The following is a 23,649-nucleotide window of genomic DNA, read 5'->3' on the forward strand; positions in this document are numbered from 1 at the left end:
TTAACCAATAGGAGCGTCTACATCCCCTCTGCCCCTCTCAACATGGCCGCCTCCCCCTCCACCTGTCATGCGTATGTTCCCGCCCCTCTCCGAGAATGGTGACGTTTGATTGGCCTTCTGTGGCAGACGTCTCCTGCCATTGGCTGTACGTGCTCCGGCGGTGATAGGGAAGTGTCCGGTGTAGGATGAGGAGGGCGGGCAGAATGTCGGAGGAGATCGGCAGATCGGTGCTGTGTGTGCGGGAGAAGGTGGAGGAGGCGGCGGCCAGGAGGGCTCAGGTGAGGGGGGAGGGGACTTGTAGACTGTGAATTGTTGTTGGGCGATAGATATCGGCCGATATTGGAGGTTTGATCCTTCCACACACACTGTGCGATCTCATCTGTCCGATCATCGGCTGTGCATTGTACGAATACTTCTCTATTCTACCCAGACAGATCAGATATACAATCCATACACTGTACAATCTGATTGTACCGTGCAGTTTAATTGTACGATCTTCATGCAATCTGTAGGATCACTGAGCAATCCGATTGTACGAGCTTGGTGCACCATGCAATCTGATTGTATGATCTCTGTGCACCGTGCAATCTGTAGGATCACCGTGCAATCCAATTGTACCATGCAGTCCAATTGTACGATCTCTGTGCAATCTGATTGTACGATCTCTGTGCACTGTGCAATCTGTAAGATGATCGTGTAATCTGGTTGTACGAGCTCCATGCACCATGCAATCTGATTGTACGATCTCTGTGCACCATGCAATCTGTAGGATCACCGTGCAATCCGATTGTACCATGCAGTCCAATTGTACGATCTCTGTGCAATCTGATTGTGCAATCTGATTGTTTCCATCCCCCGTACACCCAAGCAGTGGGCGGTACCACCAATCACAACGTTGGTCACAGAGGCAGAACCTCATGACTCCTCCCACCTGTGCAACACCTCTGAATATCGATCCACCGCAAATCGCTTTCTAGGAGGGCGGCCATGACCGACATTCCCCAATAATGGCCACACACAGTCCAATATATAATCGGTATTCCATCCATATCACACACGGGAAGCCGGTTTCAGTTGATCGGTGAAAGATACAATTATCCGTCACATCTCTGTCCTCCCTGCAATCTGATTGGTCAAAATCTGATCACATTCATGAAAAAAGTAACTCCGTATCACCAATCAATGCAAAACGATCGATAAATTTCACCCGGGACATTCAACTCGGTCTGATGGAATCCGTTCTCCATCGATTGGAAGGGAAGTGATGAGATTCGATTTTTTTTTTTTTTTTTTTTTTTTTCCCCATCAAATTTCACCATTCTAATACCTTTTGATATTTTTTTTTGGGGGGGGGGCTCTGATGTGATTGGGGGGGCCCCTCTGATGTGATTGGGAGGGCTCTGAATTTGTTGGGGGGGCCCTCTGATGTGATGGGGGGGGCTCTGATGTGATTGGGGAGGGGGGCCTCTGAATTTATTGGGGGGGGCATCTGATGTGATTGGGGGGCTCTGAGTTTATTGGGGGGCCCCTCTGATGTGATTTTGGGGGGGCCCTCTGATGTGATGGGGGGGCTCTGATGTGATTGGGGAGGGGGGCCTCTGAATTTATTGTGGGGCCCTCTGATGTGATTGGTGTGGGGGTTCTGAATTTATTGGGGGGGCCGCTGATGTGATTGGGGGGCTTTGATGTGATTGGGGGGGCTCTGAATTTATTGGGGGGGCATCTAATGTGATTGGTGTGGGGGGGGCCTATGAAGAGATGAGGGACTTCTGATGCAATGGGAGGGACTCTTATATGAGGGGGGGAGGGGTGGTGCTGTGATGTGAAGGTAAGTACATCGGGTGAGTTGTTTCCTTGGTCTCCCATTGGTCGGTGATGTGACAGTGAATGTTTCTCCTCCTGCAGACTCTCCCGGCGGTGGCGCCCAGACTGGTGGCGGTCAGTAAGACGAAGCCGGCAAATCTGGTGATTGAAGCCTACAGACACGGCCAGAGATACTTCGGGGAGAATTATGTACGTCGCTCAATTCACATCTGTATGGTGGAAATTTCACCCATCCCCCTCCCCTCCCCCCACCTCCATCTTCCATCCAATTCCCCCATATAATCCCAGATGTCGGTGTGTCTACCAATCTCCACCCAGATCTGCTCAGGTCAGTCAAAGTGGACCGGAATGTCACCTCACTGCGCTCTTCTGTGTCTGCCTCCATGCCTGCTATGGGGACCAACGTGTGGGCTCACTCCCGAGCCGGGCTGTGTGTGTCCATAGACGCGCTCAGAGTGGGTCAGCCCCACCCCCTGCAACTTCCTCACAGGATTTGATTGACAGCAGCAGGAGCCAAGATTGCTCCGTCCACCCATCCCCCCCCCCCGCCATGGATTCCTCCCTTCAACCACCAATCCCCCCCCTCCCACCATATATTCCTCCCTCCACCCACCCCCTCCCACCATATATTCCTCTGTCCACCCCCCCCCCACCATATATTCCTCTGTCCACCCCCCCCCCACCATATATTCCTCTGTCCACCCCCCCCCCACCATATATTCCTCTGTCCACCCCCCCCCCCACCATATATTCCTCCATCCACCCCCCCCCTCCCACCATATATTCCTCCCTCCACCCTACCCACCCCCCCCCCCGCAAAATACTCCTCCGTTCACCCCCTCCCGCCATATTCTCCTCCGTCCACCCCCCCCCCACCATATATTCCTCCGTCCACCCCCACCCCCACTATGTATTCCCCCTCCCGCCATATACTCCCCCCCCCCCTCCCACCATATACTCCTCCCCCCCCCCCCCCTCCCGCCATATACTCCTCCGTCCACCCCCTCCCGCCATATTCTCCTCCGTCCACCCCCCCACCATATATTCCTCCGTCCACCCCCCCCCCCCCACCCCCACCATGTATTCCCCCCCCCCCCCGCCATATACTCCCCCCCCCCCCCCCTCCCGCCATATACTCCTCCCCCCCCCTCCCGCCATATACTCCTCCCCCCCCCCCCCCCCTGCCATATATTATTCTGTCCACCCCCCCTCCCCTACCATATATTGCTCTGTCTACTCCCCCGCCATATATTTCTCTTGCTACATCCACCCCCCCCCCCCCATATATTGATTTGTCCAGCCCCCACCATAGATTTGCACCGTCCACCATCGCCCCGCCCCCGCCATAGATTTGCATTGTCCACCATTCTCCCCTTCCCCCATCATATATTGCTCCATCCACCCCCCTACCCCGGCCATAGATTGCTCCGCCCCCTCCCTCTAGTGTGGATGGAGGAATCCATTCCTAGTTTTTGATGCATTTATAGCAGCTTTAATCTGATATCTTTACATTCGCTCTCATTTAACCCCTTCACTGCAGAACCATTTCTACATTTCTCTCTGTATCTGAAGTGTCCGGATAATTTTACATTAAAAAATGTTTTGCCTTCCAGGTCCAGGAATTGGTGGAAAAATCCTCCGACGCCAACGTAAGATTTATTTCCTCCATTTCTGTATAATAGAAATAAATCCGTTCCCATGTCAGTCTGTATTCCGATCTACTCTGCCGTCCGCGTTACATTACAATCCCAGCTATGGATAGGATTACATCGTTACACTGGGCCAGCTTGGCTCGGGAATTCCATAAATCACTTCAAGGCAAAAGAAAGCCGATTTCTCCTATTCTCCCCATAATCCATCCCAATAATCCTAACCTAGTCCATCCATAGTCCATCCATAGTCCATCCATAGTCCATCCATAGTCCATCCATAGTCCTTCCATAGTCCATCCATAGTCCATCCATAGTCCTTCCATAGTCCATCCATAGTCCTTCCATAGTCCATCCATAGTCCTTCCATAGTCCTTCCATAGTCCATCCATAGTCCATCCATAGTCCATCCATAGTCCATCCATAGTCCATCCATAGTCCTTCCATAGTCCTTCCATAGTCCTTCCATAGTCCATCCATAGTCCTAACCTAGTCCATCCATAGTCCTTCCATAGTCCTTCCATAGTCCTTCCATAGTCCTTCCATAGTCCATCCATAGTCCTTCCATAGTCCATCCATAGTCCTTCCATAGTCCTTCCATAGTCCTTCCATAGTCCATCCATAGTCCTTCCATAGTCCTTCCATAGTCCTTCCATAGTCCTTCCATAGTCCTTCCATAGTCCTTCCATAGTCCTTCCATTGAAAAAATAAATAAAAAAAACAGTTTTTATCTCAGTGCTGCCAGTGACTGCTTGTTGTTGCCCCGGCCGCCACAAGAGGGCGCCAGTTCCCTGATGGAAGTTTCTCCCTACAGCAGGCCGCTTAGTCATGGCCTCAATAATCGGCTGTGGGCGGGGGCTGCAGTATAGCCCAGGCGCCGGGCTGCTAATTCTTGTTGCCAATGTGACTTGGCGCCTGGGGTTTGTCGAGCCCCCTGCTTTAAAGGATAAGTAAGGCTGAAGCTTCTTTGGCTCTAAATCTCCTATTGGCGATAGGAGATCCAGTGATCCAGTGTGATCGGCAGCGGCTCACTATGGAAGGACAGTGCAGCAAGGTGGGGGGTGATAGGAGATCCAGTAACTCATGCCACCTTAGGCCACTTTCACACGGGCGCCTCCGCTAAGCCAAATCCGCTTGCTCAGCAGGGATTTCTCTGCTAATCCCCGCTGAGCAGGCGGATGACCGGTCCTGTCTGCTCCCCTATACAGAGAGAACAAGGACTGATTAAAAAATAACAAAAATGAGTTTTAATTGAAAATAAATAAATAGAAAATGAGTTATCTCAGTGCTGCCAGATATGTTAGTTATCACAGCACTTGTTGTTGCCCCGGCCGCCACAGGAGGGCGCCAGTTCCCCGATAGAAGATTCTCCCTACAGCAGGCTGCATACCGTGTTTCCCCGAAAATAAGTTCTATTAATTTTGACTACAAAAAAACACACTAGGGCTTATTTTCAGGGGATGTCTTATTTATTTACGGTATTTAAAAAGACGATCTTAAAGGGATTGTAACCCTAAAATAAATAAATATCCTTTAAAGCATGGTAGACAGCACCGTGCTTGTATTGTGTCATTTAGCCCTCTTTATGTTCTAAAAAACCTGGAATAAAAAAATAATACAATTTAAAAAAAAAAAGTTCTCTCCCCCTGCAAGGAAAAAAAAAATGCAATTATTTTCTTGCACATGATTGGGTGAAGCTTTACTACAGTTACTAAGCTGTGGGGAAAATGAATGCAGCTGCACTTGCAAGGTGCACAGTCTGTTTGCCTTCAGTAAATCCCAACCAGGTGTACTTTTTTTTTTATTGCTGAAAATCAGGAAATAATCATCGGCTTTATCATTTCTGTTTTATTTCTGTAGATTTTATCATCCTGTCCGGATATTAAATGGCATTTCATTGGACACCTCCAGAAACATCACATCAACAAGCTGGTTGGTAAGAAGTCTTTAGAATATGTATCCCCTGGGAATGTATCCTCTGCACTGCGAGTGTATCCCCTGGGAGTGTATCCCCTGGGAGTGTATCCCCTGGGAGTGTATCCCCTGAGAATGTATCCCCTGGGAATGTATCCCCCTGGGAATGTATCCCCCGGGAATGTATCCCCTGGGAGTGTATCCCCTGCACTGCGAATGTATCCCCTGGGAGTATATCCCCTGGGAGTGTATCCCCTGGGAATGTATCCCCTGGGGGTGTATCCCCTGGGAATGTATCCACTGGGAGTGTATCCCCTGGGAATGTATCCACTGGGAGTGTATCCCCTGTGAATGTATCCCCTGCACTGCGAATGTATCCACCCGGACCGGGAACTGCGAATACCATGAAAGCAATAAAGTAATATAACAATAAAGATGTAACAATCCGATACAACGGGAGAATAAAGCCGAATTCCACATTTCATGTCTTCTTTAATAGATTGTCCAAACTATTTACATTACTATATACAGTATACAGCGCTGTATTCCCTATACGTACCCTCCGCTATATACAGTATACAGCGCTGTATTACCTATATGTACCCTCCGCTATATACAGTATACAGCGCTGTATTCCCTATATGTACCCTCTGCTATATACAGTATACAGCGCTGTATTCCCTATATGTACCCTCCGCTATATACAGTATACAGCGCTGTATTCCCTATACGTACCCTCCGCTATATACAGTATACAGCGCTGTATTACCTATATGTACCCTCCGCTATATACAGTATACAGCGCTGTATTACCTATATGTACCCTCCGCTATATACAGTATACAGCGCTGTATTCCCTATATGTGCCCTCCCCTATATACAGTATACAGCGCTGTATTCCCTATATGTACCCTCTGCTATATACAGTATACAGTGCTGTATTACCTATATGTACCCTCCGCTATATACAGTATACAGCGCTGTATTACCTATATGTACCCTCAGCTATATATACAGCACTGTATTGCCTATATGTACCCGTGTAGGCGGGATGTCTTCTCCCCGCACCCTCTGTTAGACTTTAAAACACAGCGTTACCATGCGAGGCTCCGCCCCCACAGCCGTGTCGTTCATTCACGTTTTCATGTGAATGAATGCCTACAAGTACCGCCAACCATTGCAGCAGGAGGCTTTTAATTCTCAATGAACTGCGGGGGGCGCTGATGAGCATCCTCGCAGTCCATTGACCCGCCTGCCCGTACAATGTACAATCAGACCTCTATCCTGAGAGTCTGCAGGAGCCTGAGATTGCACCTGTGATGATCTGATTGGGTGCGATGCTCTGCAGGCTCCTGCACAGATGATAAATGCACATTGTTTTAGGCTCAGTTCACACTTTGAACTACATCAAATTTGCATAATATTTGAACCAGACCGGCTTTCTATTATTTTTTTTTTTTGTTTATTTGAAAACTTTTTTGTTTTTATAATATCGCTAAAAATCGCAGATCGCCGCAATTACTAGTAAACACAGCTGACCGCTCTTCTCTCTGAATTGATCACAGAGTTCCTGCAATCCTTCTATATAGGATCACAGGTCTCTATGGTCATCTCACAAACCCATCCCCCCACAGTTAGAAAACACCCCCTAGGGCAGTGATGGTGAACCTCGGCACCCCAAATGTTTTGGAACTACATTTCCCATGATGCTCATGCACTCTGCAGTATAGTTGAGCATCATGGGAAATGTAGTTCCAAAACATCTGGGGTACCAAGGTTCTCCATCACTGCCCTAGGCCTACATTTAACCCTTTGATCACCCACAGTGTTAACCTCTTCCCTGCCAGTGTCATTAGTACAGTAACAGTGCATATTTTTAGCACTGATTGCTGTAGTAATGTCACTGGTACCCCCAAAAGTGTCAAAAATGTCAGTTAGGGGTCCAATCTGTCTGCCGCAATGTCGCAGTCCCGCAAAAAAAAAAAATCACTGATCGCCGCCATTTCTAGTAAAAAAATAAATAAAAATTACATAAATCTTTCCCCTAGTTTGTAGACGCGATAACTTTTGCGCAAACCAATCAAAATACGCTTATTGGGATTTTTTTTTTACCAAAAATATGTAGCAGAAAACAAATTGGCCTAAAATGATGAAACAGAAATGTGATTTTTATATATTTTTTTTTATTGGAAATGTTCTATAATTTAAAACTTTTTTTTTTTTTTTTTTTTTTTCAAAATTGTCGCTCTTTTTGTTTAGAGCGCAAAAAATAAAAATCGCAGAGGTGATCAAATGCCACTAAAAGAAAGCTCTATTTGTGGGGAAAAAAAGGACATCAATTTTATTTGGGTACAGCGTGGCATGACCGCGCAATTGTCCGTTAAAGTAACGCAGTGCCGAATCGCAAAATATGGGCTGGTCATTAAGGGGGAAAATCTTCTGGTCCAGAAGTGGTTAATAATAAAAAAAAAAAAAAAAAATTCCAGTATATATCCCATAGTTTGTAGACGTGATAACTTTTGCAAAAAATGATTAATATACATTTATTGGGATTTTTTTTACCAAAAACGTAGCAGAATACATCTTGGCCTAAATTTATAAAGAAATGTAGATAATTTTTTTTTTTGTTTTTATAGCAGAAAGTAAAAAATTATATATTTACATAAAAAAAAAAAAATATATATATATATATACATATAATATATTTATTTATTTTTATTTTAATTTTTTTTTTTTATTTATTTTTTAATATAATAAAAAACGCAAAAGTGATCAAATGGCACCAAAAGAAAAATTATATAAATTTTATTTGGGTACAGCGTTGCATGACCGCACAATTAGAAGTTAAAGTAGCGCAGTGCTGAATAGGAAAAGAGTAGCCTGGTCATTTAACCGCTTGCCGACTGCCACACGACTATTTACGTCGGTGGTCAGCCCCTCACAGGCAGAGCGACGTAGGGCTACGTCGCTAGCCTGTGAGGGTCTAGGGAGCGAGTGCGCGCCGCCGGAGGTACGCTCTCGCGCGGTCACAGACCCCCCCCCCCCCCCCCCGCGCGTGTGCCCGGTGGACCCGATGTCAGCCGGTCACACGCGATCGTCCGTTAGAGCGGGAGAAAGGCAAGCGGCTAATGTAAACACAGCCGCCTGTCATTCTCCCCGATGTAAGAATGGAGATCAGACGGTTCTACTATGTAGATCCGTTGATCTCTGTTCTTACACATCAAGCCACAGCCAATCACAGTTAGAAACACGCCCCTAGGGACACACTTAACCCCTCCCTCTCCAATAAAGTTAACCCCTTCCCTGCCAGTGTCATTTTACAGTAACAGTGCATATGTATAGCACTGATTACTGCAGTAATGTCACTGGTAACCCCAAAAGTGTCAAAAATGTCAGTCAAGGGTCCGATCTGTCCGCCGCAATGTCGCAGTCCCGCAAAAAAAAATCGCAGATCGCCGCCATTACGCGTTAAAAAAAACAACAAAAATCTTTCCCTTTGTTAGTAAACGCAATAACTTTTGCGCAAACCAATCAAAATACGCTTTTGCAGTTTTATTTTTTACCAAACATATGGTAAAAAAAAAAAAATTAGCCCAAAATGTTAAAAAAATTTGATTTTTTACATTTTTTGGGGGGGGGGAATTTCATATAAAAAAATGTGAAAAATATTGTTATTTTTGCAAAATTTATGCTCTTTTTTTTTTTTTTTTTTTTGTTTATAGCGCATGATCAAAAAATCGCACAGGTGATCAAATACCACCAAAAGAAAGCTCTGTTTGTGGGGGAAAAAAAGGACGTAAATTTCATTTGGGTACAGCGTCGCACAACCGCGCAATTGTCCGTTTAAAGTCACACAGTGCCGAATCGCAAAATAGGCCCTGGTCAGGAAGGGGGTAAAATCTTCCGGGGCTTAAGTGGTTAATAATCCTTTTTATTAATTGTGATATTTATTCCAGAATTTATTTACATTCAAAAAATTTCTTTCAAGAAAACTTCTTTTCACAAAATCTCTTCAAGCAGCGCTGAACTCCTATTTAAAAAAATGACCGCGATTTATTTTTGGGCGCACATTTTACACATTTTTTGTTTTTCTTGTCCTAGCGGTCCCCAACCTTCACATATTGGAGACGTTGGACTCGGTGAAGCTCGCTGACAAAGTCAATGGATCCTGGCAGAGGAAAGGATCCGGCGAGAGGTTGAAGGTCATGGTACAAGTCAATACCAGCAGTGAAGACAGTAATTATTATTCCTTCATTTCTTACATTGAAATTTTCCCTTTTACGTACGCAGGGGTGTCCAAACTATGGCCCTCCAGCTGTTCAGGAACTACAATTCCCATCATGTCTAGTTATGTCTGTGGATGTCAGAGATTTACAATGACTCATGGGAATTGTAGTTCCTGAACAGCTGGAGGACCATAGTTTGGACACCCCTGACATAGAGAGTCCGATCAGTTCTACCTGTGTCAGTTTTTCAGGCGGACCCGATCGGCCCCTCTATTCACCCCTATGGACCGGCAGGTGTAAATGGGGGTTAGTTTTACACCCGCCTACCTCCAATCTAAACTGGTCTGCTAAAAAAAAAAAAAAAAAAAAAAAAAAAGCCTCTGCACCTTTTCTTCCATCTAGGCGGCTCGGAGGGCAGTTGGGTGTAAATGGCCAGCAGAGTCTGTTTACACCCGCCGGCCCATAGAGCAGAGTGGGCTCTGTCCGTTATCTGTCCTGCATAAACGGAGTGGACGCTGTCCTGTCATCCGCCCGCCAGTGCCATCCTAATAGCATCACAGGCCCCTGGCTGGGTTTGTGGTAGCATGTGTAAATAGTGGGTGTGGCTAATTTATCTCACTGCCCCCCTGGTATACTCTGCCCTTTTCCCCTGTACACGCTCCTCTCACTCCTTTTTTTTTTCTTGCATCATCTCTGTACACACTGACCCCCTTGTCGTAAATGCTTCTCCCAGCCTCAGTGGATTTGAATATATGTATGTCTGTACACAGTACGGGGCAGGCAGAAGAATGCAGTACGGGTGGGCAGAGGGGGGCACTGGAGGGCCCAGTGCAGGGGCACAGGAGAGTGCGCAGTACAGGGGGAGGGGGGGGGCAGGAGGGTGCACTATGGGGAGGGCAGTATTGGGCGGGCAGGAGGGTGCAGTACAGGGCTGGGGACAGGAGGCGCAGTACGGGGTGGGCCAGAGGGCACAGTACGGAGCACAGGAGAGTGTGCAGTAAGGGGAGAAGGGAAGGGCAGGAGAGTGCAGTACAGGGTGGGCAGGAGAGGGCAGTATGGGGTTGGGTGCACAAGGGCGCAGTACGGAGGGAGCAGGAGAGCGCAGTACAGGGTGGGCAGGAGAGGGCAGTATGGGGTGGGGGCACAAGGGCGCAGTACAGAGGGGGCAAGAGGGTGCAGGGCAGGAGAGCGCAGTATGGGGAGGGGGGGCAGGAGAGCCCGGTACAGGGGAGGGAGGGCACAGTAAGGAGGCACAGAAGATCGCGCAGTAAAGGAGGAGCGGGGGGCAGGAGGATACAGTGTGGGGCGGGACAGGAGAGTGAAGTACAGGGTGGGCAGTATGGGGCAGGGGCAGGAGGGTGCAGTATGGAGGGGGCAGGAGAGCGCAGTATGGGGTGGGCAGGAGGGCGCAGTACAGGGGGAGGGAGGGCAAAGTATGAGGCAGGGACAGGAGAGCGCAGTAAGGAGGCACAGAAGAGTGCGTAGTAAAAGGGGGGCAGGAGGACACAGTGTGGGGCGGGGCAGGAGAGTGAAGTACAGGGTGGGCAGGGGCAGGAGGGCGCAGTACAGAGCAGGCAGGAGGGGCACAGGAAGGCACAGTACAGGGGCACAGGAGAGCATGCAGTACAGGGGGTGGGGACAGGAGAGCGCAGTATGGGGCGGGCAAGAGGGCGCACTGCTGGCCGAAGAGAGAAAAGGGGTCACCGCTGATGCACTGGGGAAAGCTCTCCCATCCATGCACTGTACACACAGGCACTAAGATCTCCTCCCCATACAGAACACACAGAAGCTGAAATCTGATTCCCTTGCACACAGCCATGATCTGCACAGGGAATGACTGGCTGCAGTGTTGCACCTCTGATCTGTGAAATTCCATGGTCGGAACAGCAGCTCTTTTGCAGTAGCCTTCTCTACACTGTGCATATGGTAGCTGTGTGTCAGGGAATCGGATGGGGAGGAGGAGCTCTTAGTGCTTTGCTCAAGCTGGGGGGGGGGGGGGCCCAGCCCACCCCACCTCACCCCAGCAGCCCTTTATATCCGGCCAAGATCTTACCACTGCTGATGCTTGTGTGGATGGAATGTATACTGCAATGATCCTCGCTGCCCTCCTCTCCTATACATCCCATGTGATCGGAGCAAGCAGCAGCAGTAGTAAAATGCTCCACGTTGGGGGGGGGGGGTTCTTCCTTCACCCCTGCAAAGTGCCAGAGGAGCTCTCGAGACTGTGGTAGGGGAGGTGGGCACTGCAGGAGCCCCCTATGCACCTAGGGCCCCTGGCTAGTGCCTAGTTTGGCCCGTGCATTAAGATGGCTGATCATACCGGAGTGAAAGGGACCTCCCTGATGTCTTTTTATTTATTTTTTTCCAGGTAAACACGGCTTATCCCCATCAGGAACTGTAGATCTAGTGAAACATATCAGGGAGAAATGTCCTGGTTTGGAGTTTGTGGGTCTTATGACCATCGGAAGCTTTGGCCATGATCTCACCGAGGGCCCCAATCCCGACTTCCAGGTATATACTGTATCTGCAGAATATGAATACACCCCCACCAATAGTGAGAAATGTATACAAAAGTGTGAACATGAATATTCTACTACTTGCAGCTTCTCTTCTAAACTTTGGTTAAAGTAATGATATATATATATAATGATGTATACAGTCCGCAAGAGTGATATACTCTGCACAAAAAAGCAGTGCTTGTTACTATATAATATACACTGTGACGTATATTAACCACTTCTGGACCGGAAGGATTTTCCCCCTTAATGACCAGGCCACTTTTTGCAATTCGGCACTGCGTTATTTTACCAGACAATTGCGCGGTCGTGCGACGCTGTACCCAAATAGAAATGATGTCCTTTTTTTCCCACAAGCAGAGCTTTCTTTTGGTGGTATTTGATCACCTGTGCGATTTTTTTTATTTTTATTTTTATTTTTTTATTTTTTTTGCTATAAACAAAAAAGAGCGATAATTCTGGAAAATAAAAAAAAAAACAATATTTTTCACATTCTGCTATATGACATTCTCAAAAAAAAATGTACAAATCTAAAATTTTTTTTTTAACATTTTAGGCCAATTTGTTTTCTGCTACATATTTTTGAAAAAAAAAGAAAAATCGCAATAAGCGTATTTTTATTGGTTTGCGTAAAAGTTATCGCGTCTACAAACTAGGGGAAAGATTTATAGATAAAAGGTGAAGATCATCTTGCTATGAATTTTAATGGTTTTTCTTTTTTGTATCTCAATAAATTTTATCTATTTTTATTAATGTTTTTTGGTCTATGTGTATCTTTCTAGAACATATTACAGCCCCAGAAAATCCCACTCCATTTGGGGTGTAGCCCGTGGCACCCCTTTTCGGTCCAGGGCACTCCCAATAACCTTTTCCAAATAGGGGAAAGATTTATGTCATTTTTTATCGTGTTTTTTTTTTTTTTTTTTCTTCTTTACTAGTAATGGCGGCGATTGGCAATTTTTAGCGGAACTGCGACATTGTGGCGGACAGATCGGATCCCTAACTGATATTTTTGACCCTCGGGGGGAGGGGGGGGTACCAGTGACATTACTACAGTAATCAGTGCTATACATATGAACTGTTACGGTGCTAATGACACTGCCAGGGAAGGGGTTAACTCAGGGGTGATCAAAAAGGGTTAAATGTGAGCCTAGGGGAGTAATTCTAACTGTTTGGGGGGTGTGGCTTGTGAAATGATCATAGAGACATGTGTTCCTATATTGAAGGATCACGGGCGCTCTATGATCATTCCAAGGACAAGAATGGTCAGCTGTGTTTACAACATCCGACCGTTGTTCTCTCTCAGCGGGAAGCGATCGCGGGTGTCAGGCGGCAATTGGAGCCTCCTGCCCCATGCATCAGAGTCCCCACTGATAATCGGGGCGGGAGCGCGACCGGTGTATACCTTCTTCAGTTCGCGCAGGCGGTCCGAAAGCGGTTAATGTGCTCAAAAAGAAAAAAAAAAAGGCTGCACTTTCTAAAACCGAGCACAAATCCAAACTAAAATCAAACACAAGAGAACATTTTTTTGTTGGGGGAGGATGACAAAGTAGCGTTTTTAACCACTTCCCACCCAAGGACGTTCCCGTGCCTTCTCGGGTTTCAATGGTTATACCGGGATGGTGGGCGCACCTACAGGCATCATCCCGGTATCATTCTTTTCAGCCAGCGATTCTCTTCCAGGCAGAAGGGATCAGAGTGGCTAATTAGCAACTTGACCACTTCTGCGGGTGGCGGAGGGGGGTCCCACCCCCCTCCTGCCGCCGCCTCTCCCGGGCTCTCAAGTCCCATCGCGGAGGCCGGGAGCAATGGCTGCCTGGGACAGAGAGAGAGAGAGAGAGAGAGAGAGAGAAACTGACATAGTTCTCCTCTCTCTGTAACCCTGAAAGCCGGAAGTGATGAGTATTCATCACTTCCAGTTCTGCCCCTTTGCTTACCTGGCCATCAGTGTCCAGAGAAGCAGGCAATTGGACCGATCTCTGTCTGAGCGGCTGCATGGGGGGCCAGAGGAGAGATTTGAGGTCTAATAGACCCCAAATCTTTCCATAAAATGGACCAGTCATGGCCCATGCTATCAGAAGGGATGTTGTTCATCCCTTGTGATAGCAATAAAGTTTGTAGAAAAAAAAAATGTAAAAAAAAATTAGTTTATAATAAAATAAAAAAAAAAAAATTAAACGCCACCCTCCCACCGCGCTTGCATGCAGATGCATACGTTACTCCCACACGCATATGTAAACAGTGATCGCACCACACATTGTGAAGCAAGAGCGAGAGCAATAATTCTAGCACCAGACCTCCTGTGTAACCCTAAACTGGTAACCTGTAAATGCGTTCAAAGCGTCACCTTTACATTGTATTTGAGTACAGTGTTGAGTAACCGTGCAATTGTCAGTTAAAGTAACGCAGTGCCATATCGCAAAAAATGGCCTTGTCATTAAGGGGGGTAAATCTTCTGACGGTCAAGTGGTTAAGACACAGACACTTATGAAAGAAGCGTTCTCTGCATTGCCATTCTCTATGTAAAGCGCTCTCTGCATTGCCGTTCTCTGCATTGCCGTTGTCTATGTAAAGCGTTCTCTGCATTGCCGTTCTCTGCATTGCCGTTGTCTATGTAAAGTGTTCTCTGCATTGCCGTTCTCTATGTAAAGCGCTCTCTGCATTGCCGTTCTCTATGTAAAGCGCTCTCTGCATTGCAGTTCTCTGCATTGCCGTTCCCTATGTAAAGCGTTCTCTGCATTGCCGTTCTCTGCATTGCTGTTCTCTATGTAAAGTGTTCTCTGCATTGCTGTTCTCTATGTAAAGCATTCTCTGCATTGCTGTTCTCTATGTAAAGCGTTCTCTGCATTGCTGTTCTCTATGTAAAGCGTTCTCTGCATTGCCGTTCTCTATGTAAAGCGTTCTCTGCATTGCCGTTCTCTGCATTGCCGTTCTCTGCATTGCCGTTCTCTATGTAAAGCGTTCTCTGCATTGCCGTTCTCTGCATTAGCCATTTTCTGTGTTCTCCTCCCATACAGCTGCTGCTGAAACAGCGGGAAGAGGTGTGTGAGAAGCTGGGGCTTCCTGTAGAAGAAGTGGAGCTCAGTATGGGGATGTCGTCTGACTTTGAACATGCAGTAAGTGTGGATGATGAGTCCTGAGGGTGCAGCACTAAGGATGGGGGAGGGGTCATAAATTATCAGCAACAAACAATTGTACCCATCACTCTGTAAATGACGGCTTTGTACATCCCGTCAGACTTTTCTGAGAAATATGACCACATGGCTGTATTCCTACGTTACCTTTGTCACTCTTCCAGCAAACCTTCGCCTTACCGTCCCTCTCTAAGTGCTACAGTTACCTGCAGCCTTCTTTCTGCACTTAGAATTTAAAGCCCAATTTTACCTTAACACCTTCCTGCCCGGCCAATGTCAGAGTGACAGCCGGGTGGTGGCTTTACCGCTCTGACATGACGTCATATGATGTCCTTCAGATCGGGCCGCTTGTGCGTGCCCTGATTGGTGGTGAGCTGTGTCCCTGGGACGCGTTGTATCACTGATCAGAGTAAAGAGCCAATAACGTCAGCTCTTTACCATGTGATCAGCTGTGTCCAGTCAACAAATGCCAGTTATCAGCATTCCTTTCCTCAGTGCTGTCAGTGTCTGAGGAAAGGAAAGCCAATGACTGGCTTTCCAGTTGCAGGGGACATTTACACTGATTATCAGTGCAGCATATCTGTGATTATCAGTGCTAAATTTCAGTGTCGCCTCATTGGTGCCCATCAGTGTCGCCTCATTGGTGCGTCGCCTCATTGGTGCCCATCAGTGCTGCCTCATTGGTGCCCATCAGTGCTGCCTCATTGGTGCCCATCAGTGCTGCCTCATTGGTGCCCATCAGTGCTGCCTCATTGGTGCCCATCAGTGCTGCCTCATTGGTGCCCATCAGTGGCGCCTAAGTTTTTAGGCTGGAAGTAGAACTAAGGGGAAAATTTATTTATTTTTCATTTTGGATACAGTGGGGGGGGGGATTTATAACTACAGATGCACTGTTGCCCTTTTTTTGGCAATCTAACTGTGGACATCTGCGGCTCCTCCTGCCTCTCCGCTGGCTTTGTTTCCCGCATCTCCGGTGGCTCTACACCCCCCCTCCCCCCAAGAGTTTGTAGGGGAGGGAGAGAGCCCCTGGAGGTTGGGAGCGAGGGAGAGAGCTCCTTGAGGTTGGTTGGGAGGGAGAGAACCCCTGGAGGTTGGGAGCGAGGGAGAGAGCCCCTGGAGGTTGGGAGCGAGGGAGAGAGCCCCTGGAGGTTGGGAGCGAGGGAGAGAGCCCCTGGAGGTTGGGAGCGAGGGAGAGAACCCCTGGAGGTTGGGAGCGAGGGAGAGAACCCCTGGAGGTTGGGAGGGAGAGAACCCCTGGAGGTTGGGAGCGAGGGAGAGAGCCCCTGGAGGTTGGGAGCGAGGGAGAGAGCCCCTGGAGGTTGGTTGGGAGGGAGAGAACCCCTGGAGGTTGGTTGGGAGGGAGAGAACCCCTGGAAGTTGGTTGGGAGGGAGAGAGCCCCTGGAGGTTGGGAGCGAGGGAGAGAACCCCTGGAGGTTGGTTGGGAGCGAGGGAGAGAACCCCTGGAGGTTGGGAGGGAGAGAACCCCTGGAGGTTGGGAGGGAGAGAACCCCTGGAGGTTGGGAGGGAGAGAACCCCTGGAGGTTGGGAGCGAGGGAGAGAGCCCCTGGAGGTTGGGAGCGAGGGAGAGAGCCCCTGGAGGTTGGTTGGGAGGGAGAGAACCCCTGGAGGTTGGGAGGGAGAGAACCCCTGGAGGTTGGTTGGGAGGGAGAGAACCCCTGGAGGTTGGTTGGGAGAGAACCCCTGGAGGTTGGGAGGGAGGGAGAGAACCCCTGGAGGTTGGGAGGGAGGGAGAGAACCCCTGGAGGTTGGGAGGGAGGGAGAGAGCTCCTTGAGGTTGGTTGGGAGGGAGAGAACCCCTGGAGGTTGGGAGCGAGGGAGAGAGCCCCTGGAGGTTGGGAGCGAGGGAGAGAGCCCCTGGAGGTTGGGAGCGAGGGAGAGAGCCCCTGGAGGTTGGGAGCGAGGGAGAGAGCCCCTGGAGGTTGGGAGCGAGGGAGAGAGCCCCTGGAGGTTGGGAGCGAGGGAGAGAACCCCTGGAGGTTGGGAGGGAGAGAACCCCTGGAGGTTGGGAGCGAGGGAGAGAGCCCCTGGAGGTTGGTTGGGAGGGAGAGAACCCCTGGAGGTTGGTTGGGAGGGAGAGAACCCCTGGAAGTTGGTTGGGAGGGAGAGAGCCCCTGGAGGTTGGGAGCGAGGGAGAGAACCCCTGGAGGTTGGTTGGGAGCGAGGGAGAGAACCCCTGGAGGTTGGGAGGGAGAGAACCCCTGGAGGTTGGGAGGGAGAGAACCCCTGGAGGTTGGGAGGGAGAGAGCCCCTGGAGGTTGGGAGCGAGGGAGAGAGCCCCTGGAGGTTGGTTGGGAGGGAGAGAACCCCTGGAGGTTGGGAGGGAGAGAACCCCTGGAGGTTGGGAGGGAGGGAGAGAACCCCTGGAGGTTGGTTGGGAGGGAGGGAGAGAACCCCTGGAGGTTGGTTGGGAGGGAGGGAGAGAACCCCTGGAGGTTGGGAGGGAGGGAGAGAGCCCCTGGAGGTTGGTTGGGAGGGAGAGAGCCCCTGGAGGTTGGGAGGGAGGGAGAGAACCCCTGGAGGTTGGGAGGGAGGGAGAGAACCCCTGGAGGTTGGGAGGGAGGGAGAGAACCCCTGGAGGTTGGTTGGGAGGGAGGGAGAGAACCCCTGGAGGTTGGGAGGGAGGGAGAGAGCTCCTTGAGGTTGGTTGGGAGGGAGAGAACCCCTGGAGGTTGGGAGCGAGGGAGAGAGCCCCTGGAGGTTGGGAGCGAGGGAGAGAGCCCCTGGAGGTTGGTTGGGAGGGAGAGAACCCCTGGAGGTTGGGAGGGAGAGAACCCCTGGAGGTTGGTTGGGAGGGAGAGAACCCCTGGAGGTTGGTTGGGAGAGAACCCCTGGAGGTTGGGAGGGAGGGAGAGAACCCCTGGAGGTTGGGAGGGAGGGAGGGAGAGAACCCCTGGAGGTTGGGAGGGAGGGAGAGAGCCCCTGGAGGTTGGTTGGGAGGGAGAGAGCCCCTGGAGGTTGGGAGGGAGGGAGAGAACCCCTGGAGGTTGGGAGGGGGGGGAGGGAGAGTGTAAGAGCCCATGGAGGCTGGGGGTGGGGGGGGGGCGGTGAGGAAAAGCAAGAGCAATAATTCTAGCCTGAGACCTCCTCTGTAACTCTAAACTGGTAGCCTGTGAAAATGTTAAAAGTGTCGCCTATGGAGATTAAGTATCATTGTTTTTTGCCATTCCACTAGCGTGCGCAATTTTGAAGCATGACATGTTGGGTATCTTTTTACTCGGCCAAACATTATCTTTCACATTATAGAAAAAAAATTGGGCTAACTTTACTGTTTTTTTATTTTTTTAATTCAAAAACATGGATTTTTTTTTTCCCCAAAAATTTGTGTTTGTAAGACCGCCCCGCAAATACGGTGTGATATAAAATAATTCAAGAATCTCCATTTTATTCTCTAGGGTCTCTGCTTAGAACCCCCAAACATAATAAATAAATATATATATATATATAGATAGATAGATATTCTCACTCTCTCTCTATATCTATATATTATGTTTTTTGTTTTTTTTTATAGTAATTTTCTAGCAAAATATACAGATTTTAACTTGTAAACAAACAGAAATAGTGGTTAAATCATTTTAATCCTAAAAATGATATAAAAACCCCAAACATGAGAAATATTTCCTGAAAGCCGACACCCTGGAGAATAAAATAGTGGTAGTTACAATTTTTGGTCACATTAACGCAAAGGTCTAGTAAATACAAAATTTCAGTATAAAAAAGCACACTAAAGTGAATTTTAGGTCTAACAAACCTCATAAACGACCCAAATGTTTGGTGAAATAGAAACATACATAAATGTGGGGGTAGGAGGGCCTTGAAAATTTTGTGTGTGTGTGGCGGGGGGGGGGGGGGGGATTTATGTGCTTCTTTTTTTTTTTTTAGGTGACAGGTTCTCTTTAATGAGACATTCAGGGTCTAAAAGACCCCCCAATGTCTCCCCTGGCCTCCACTGAATGTAATGCACATCGCACTGCAGTACATCCCTTCCCGGATATGCTAGCCAGGGAAAGTGACGGGGGGACCCGGAGGTGATGTCATACATGTCACTTTTGGGGTGACAGCAAGAAGGGGAGGAGAGTGGGCGTGTTTGCTCTTCTGCCTACACCCACCATGTCTCCTTGACCTGTAGAAGAGCAAGTGGAGCCTGGAATACATGGCGGCAGGGGGGGGCGTGGAGGCAATGCTGTGGCAGCACAGCCATCTGAATGCTTCTACCTGACAGGCAGGAGTCTGCTGGTCAGTTTTACTCACAATCCCGGGGGCTGCAGCCATCAGATTGTGACACCTCTCCCCTCCCCCCTGCTCTCAGGTGCGTAGGATATATAGATGTGGCCGTGAAGGGGTTAAGGATTTGGGTGATTTGATGGCGGTATTTATCTCCATTTGGTGGATGTTCTCTTCACCTCTGTGCTGTTTTTTCTCTTTCTCCAGATTGAGGTCGGCTCCACTAACGTTCGCGTTGGCAGCACCATCTTCGGTGAGCGAGTGTACACCAAGCCAGCAAAGGGAGACGCGAATGTAACGAGTGCAGAAGAGAAATTGGGGAGTTTGTCTGTAGGAGGACAGTGATGGGATCATGAAGTCTGCAGAGGGGATTCCGCCACCCCTCCTCCCATATCAGATCGCCTATCTGTGAATGTACAGCTGCTGCTAATAACAATTCTATGTCATTCAAAGCTGAACTCCAGAAAATACACAAATGAAATACACACAATATATAGTATATAGAAAAGAGGTTTTTACTTGCCAAAGGATTTGTATTTCTTTCCATCCAGTTCTGAGATTTACACAGCTCTGTAACAGGATGGGAGTCTGGGTTTTATTATCACTGCTGCAGTTAAGTAAGTCACAAGTCATGTCCCTCCCCCAGCCTGTGACTGGACAGTGAAAGGAGAAACAGAAGCTTGCTGCCCCCCCCTTCTGTTTTCTCTCTCTCTGTCTCTCCTTTTGCAGGGTGACTGGTCTTCTCTCCGCCCCCTCCTGTAGTTTTCCTTAGTGGGTGGAGCCTGCTCAACACCACCCACTGTGCTCTCTCTCCTTGTGCAGGGGGACTAGTCTTGTCTCCACCCCCTCCTGCAGTGGGTGGAGCCTTCTCGGTCCCTCCCACAGCTCTGCTCTCTCTCCTTGTGCAGGGGGACTGGTCTTGTCTCCATCCCCTCCTGCAGTGGGTGGAGCCTTCTCGGTCCCTCCCACAGCTCTGCTCTCTCTCCTTGTGCAGGGGGACTAGTCTTGTCTCCACCCCCTCCTGCAGTGGGTGGAGCCTTCTCGGTCCCTCCCACAGCTCTGCTCTCTCTCCTTGTGCAGGGGGACTAGTCTTGTCTCCATCCCCTCCTGCAGTGGGTGGAGCCTGCTCGGTCCCTCCCACAGCTCTGCTCTCTCTCCTTGTGCAGGGGGACTAGTCTTGTCTCCACCCCCTCCTGCAGTGGGTGGAGCCTTCTCGGTCCCTCCCACAGCTCTGCTCTCTCTCCTTGTGCAGGGGGACTAGTCTTGTCTCCACCCCCTCCTGCAGTGGGTGGAGCCTTCTCGGTCCCTCCCACAGCTCTGCTCTCTCTCCTTGTGCAGGGGGACTAGTCTTGTCTCCACCCCCTCCTGCAGTGGGTGGAGCCTGCTCTGTCCCTCCCACAGCTCTGCTCTCTCTCCTTGTGCAGGGGGACTAGTCTTGTCTCCACCCCCTCCTGCAGTGGGTGGAGCCTGCTCTGTCCCTCCCACAGCTCTGCACTCTCTCCTTGTGCAGGGGGACTGGTCTTGTCTCCACCCCCTCCTGCAGTGGGTGGAGCCTGCTAAGTCCCTCCCACAGCTCTGCTCTCTCTCTCTTTCCTTGTGCAGGGGGACTGGTCTTGTCTCCACCCCCTCCTGCAGTGGGTGGAGCCTGCTGAGTCCCTCCTACAGCTCTCCTTTCTCTCCTTGTGCAGGGGGACTGGTCTTGTCTCCACCCCCTCCTGAAGTGGGTGGAGCCTGCTAAATCCCTCCCACAGCTCTGCTCTCTCTCCTTGTGCAGGGGGACTGGTCTTGTCCCCACCCCCACCTGTAGTGGGTGGAGCCTGCTAAGTCCCTCCCACAACTCTGCTCTCTCTCCCTGTGCAAGGGGGACTGGTTTGTCTCCGCCCCCTCCTGTCATTTTCTGCAGGCAGCCTGTAGTGGGTGGAGCCTCTGCTCAGGCTATTTACAGCACAGTGATGATGTCACTGCTACTTTTACAAGGTAATATCTGGGTTTGCAAAGGCATTTGGTGCTCAGACTGGATTTATATCCTTTGTAGCTGTTGAGGAATGGATTTATAAAAGTTTGTCTGGCCGGAGTTCAGCTTTAAATGTTTCAGAGTGAAATCTTCATATCAGTAATCTGATTGGCAGCGTTGTGTCTCCATATCTAGAGGTGGCTTCATTGTGAGGTGTGCAGAGTGCAGTAACCGTTCATCATCCACTCCTTGACTTCCACTGCCCGGAACTGATGACCCCCAGATTGCTTGTCCCCCGGTTACTGCCCTCGGCACATCATCATGGCTCTTCAAGTTGCCTCCTGAAACTGTTTTGTCATTGTAGTGATTGTAAAAAAAAATTGAAAAAGTTTGACCTGCAGCAAGCAAAGCGTATCAGGACAAGAATGTATTTCCGGTATAATTGGATGAAATTTCTCCTGATTGGGGGAGTTCTTTGGAAAGAGGCAGAAAAAGGTATTTCCACCCACAATGAGATTCTGAATTTTCCGGCATCACAGACGGATCTCCTATAAAAACGAACAAAGGTGCTACTACATATGTGGAAAACGGGGACCCTCCTCCTAACTGAAAATACAAAAAAAGGAAAATTTGAGGCACGGAGGCAGTGCTGTATCTTGGCCTAGGCCAACAAGGCCCAGGCCTAGGGCGGCATTTTGCAGGGGGGGCAGCAAAAAAAAAGCTGCACACCGCATGAAATTTGAACATGTCAAAGGTGTTACACATTGCATTACATATCCTGCTGTTAGATTGACCAGATGTATCCAGATGTGTTAGGGGCGTACACTATGAAAAATTTATAACACATCTGGATCCTGAAGAAGCTTGTGTTGTGAGTGAAACGCGTCAATCCCTCTAACAGCAGGATATGTAATGCAATGTGTAACACCTTTGACATGTTATATAAGTTGTATTGCATCATTAACACTAAATGTTCAAAACAGACACTTGAGTATAACATGTCAAAGGTTATACACCTTGCCTATCCTGCTGTTAAATGGATTGACGCGTTTTGCTCACAACACAAGCTTCTTCAGGATCCAGATGTGTTGGAAAATTTTCATACTGTACCCCCTGAGTAGAATCAGATCAGCAAATGTCTCAAACAGATGCAAAGGGGTCTTGAATCGTAGACTGAAAATGACAATTTTCATAGTGTACGCCCTAACCCATCTGGATCCTGAGGAAGCTTGTGTTGTGAGTGAAACGCGTCAATCCCTCTAACAGCAGGATATGTAATGCAATGTGTAACACCTTTTGACATGTTTATATAGGTTTTATTACATAATTAACAAAATAATTTTAAAAACAGACACTTGAGTATATGTCAAAGGTGTTACACATTGCATTACATACCCAACTGTTAGATGGATTGACGCGTTTCGCTCACAACACAAGCTTCCTCAGGATCCAGATGTTAGGCGTACACTATGAAAATTTTATAACACATCTGGATCCTGAGGAAGCTTGTGTTGTGAGCGAAACGTGCCACTCCATCTAACAGCAGGATATGTAATGCAATGTGTAACACCTTTGATATGTTTATATAAGTTTTATTACATAAGTGTCTATTTTTAAAAAATTTTTGTTAATTGAGTTTAACATGTCAACGGTTTTACACATTGCATTGCATATCCTGCTGTTAGATTGATCGACACGTTTCACTCACAGCACAAGCTTCTTCAGGATCCATATGTATATAGCGATAGATGGAATTATCATTTTATGGGGGTTTCCACACCCACTTCTCTTGCCCATACTTAGCCATTTTCAGTCTACGATTCAAGACCCCTTTGTCATCTTTTTGAGACATTTGCTGATCTGATTCTACTCAGGGCCCTTAAACTATGAAAATTGTATAACACATCTGGATCCTGAAGAAGCTTGTTGTGAGCGAAATGTGTCAATCCATCTAACAGCAGTATATGTAATGCAATGTGTAACACCTTTAACAGGTTATATAAGTTTTATCACATAATTAACACTAAATGTTAAAAACAGACACTTGAGTATTACATGTCAAAGGTGTTACACATTGCATTACATATCCTGCTGTTAAAAGGATCTACGCGTTTTGTTCACAACACGAGCGTTTTCAGGATCCAGTTGTGTTAGAAAATTATCATATTGTACAGCCTGAGTAGAATCAG

At 48.5% G+C, this 23,649-nt stretch overlaps 1 protein-coding gene across 1 annotated transcript; it reads left to right on the forward strand.

Moving 5' to 3' along the window:
• Positions 1-122: 122 nt before the first annotated feature.
• Positions 123-19,859, forward strand: PLPBP (pyridoxal phosphate binding protein). Its single transcript, XM_082257091.1, has 8 exons — positions 123-278; positions 1,906-2,013; positions 3,438-3,473; positions 5,334-5,409; positions 9,489-9,623; positions 11,982-12,124; positions 15,147-15,245; positions 19,714-19,859. Exons 1-8 carry the CDS (start codon positions 186-188, stop codon positions 19,849-19,851), a joined length of 828 nt encoding a protein of 275 aa, XP_082113217.1. The 5' UTR covers positions 123-185; the 3' UTR covers positions 19,852-19,859.
• Positions 19,860-23,649: the final 3,790 nt, after the last annotated feature.

This window comes from Pelophylax lessonae (genome assembly GCF_965119305.1).
Source record: "Pelophylax lessonae genome assembly, chromosome: 4".
Taxonomy (NCBI): Eukaryota; Metazoa; Chordata; class Amphibia; order Anura; family Ranidae; genus Pelophylax; species Pelophylax lessonae.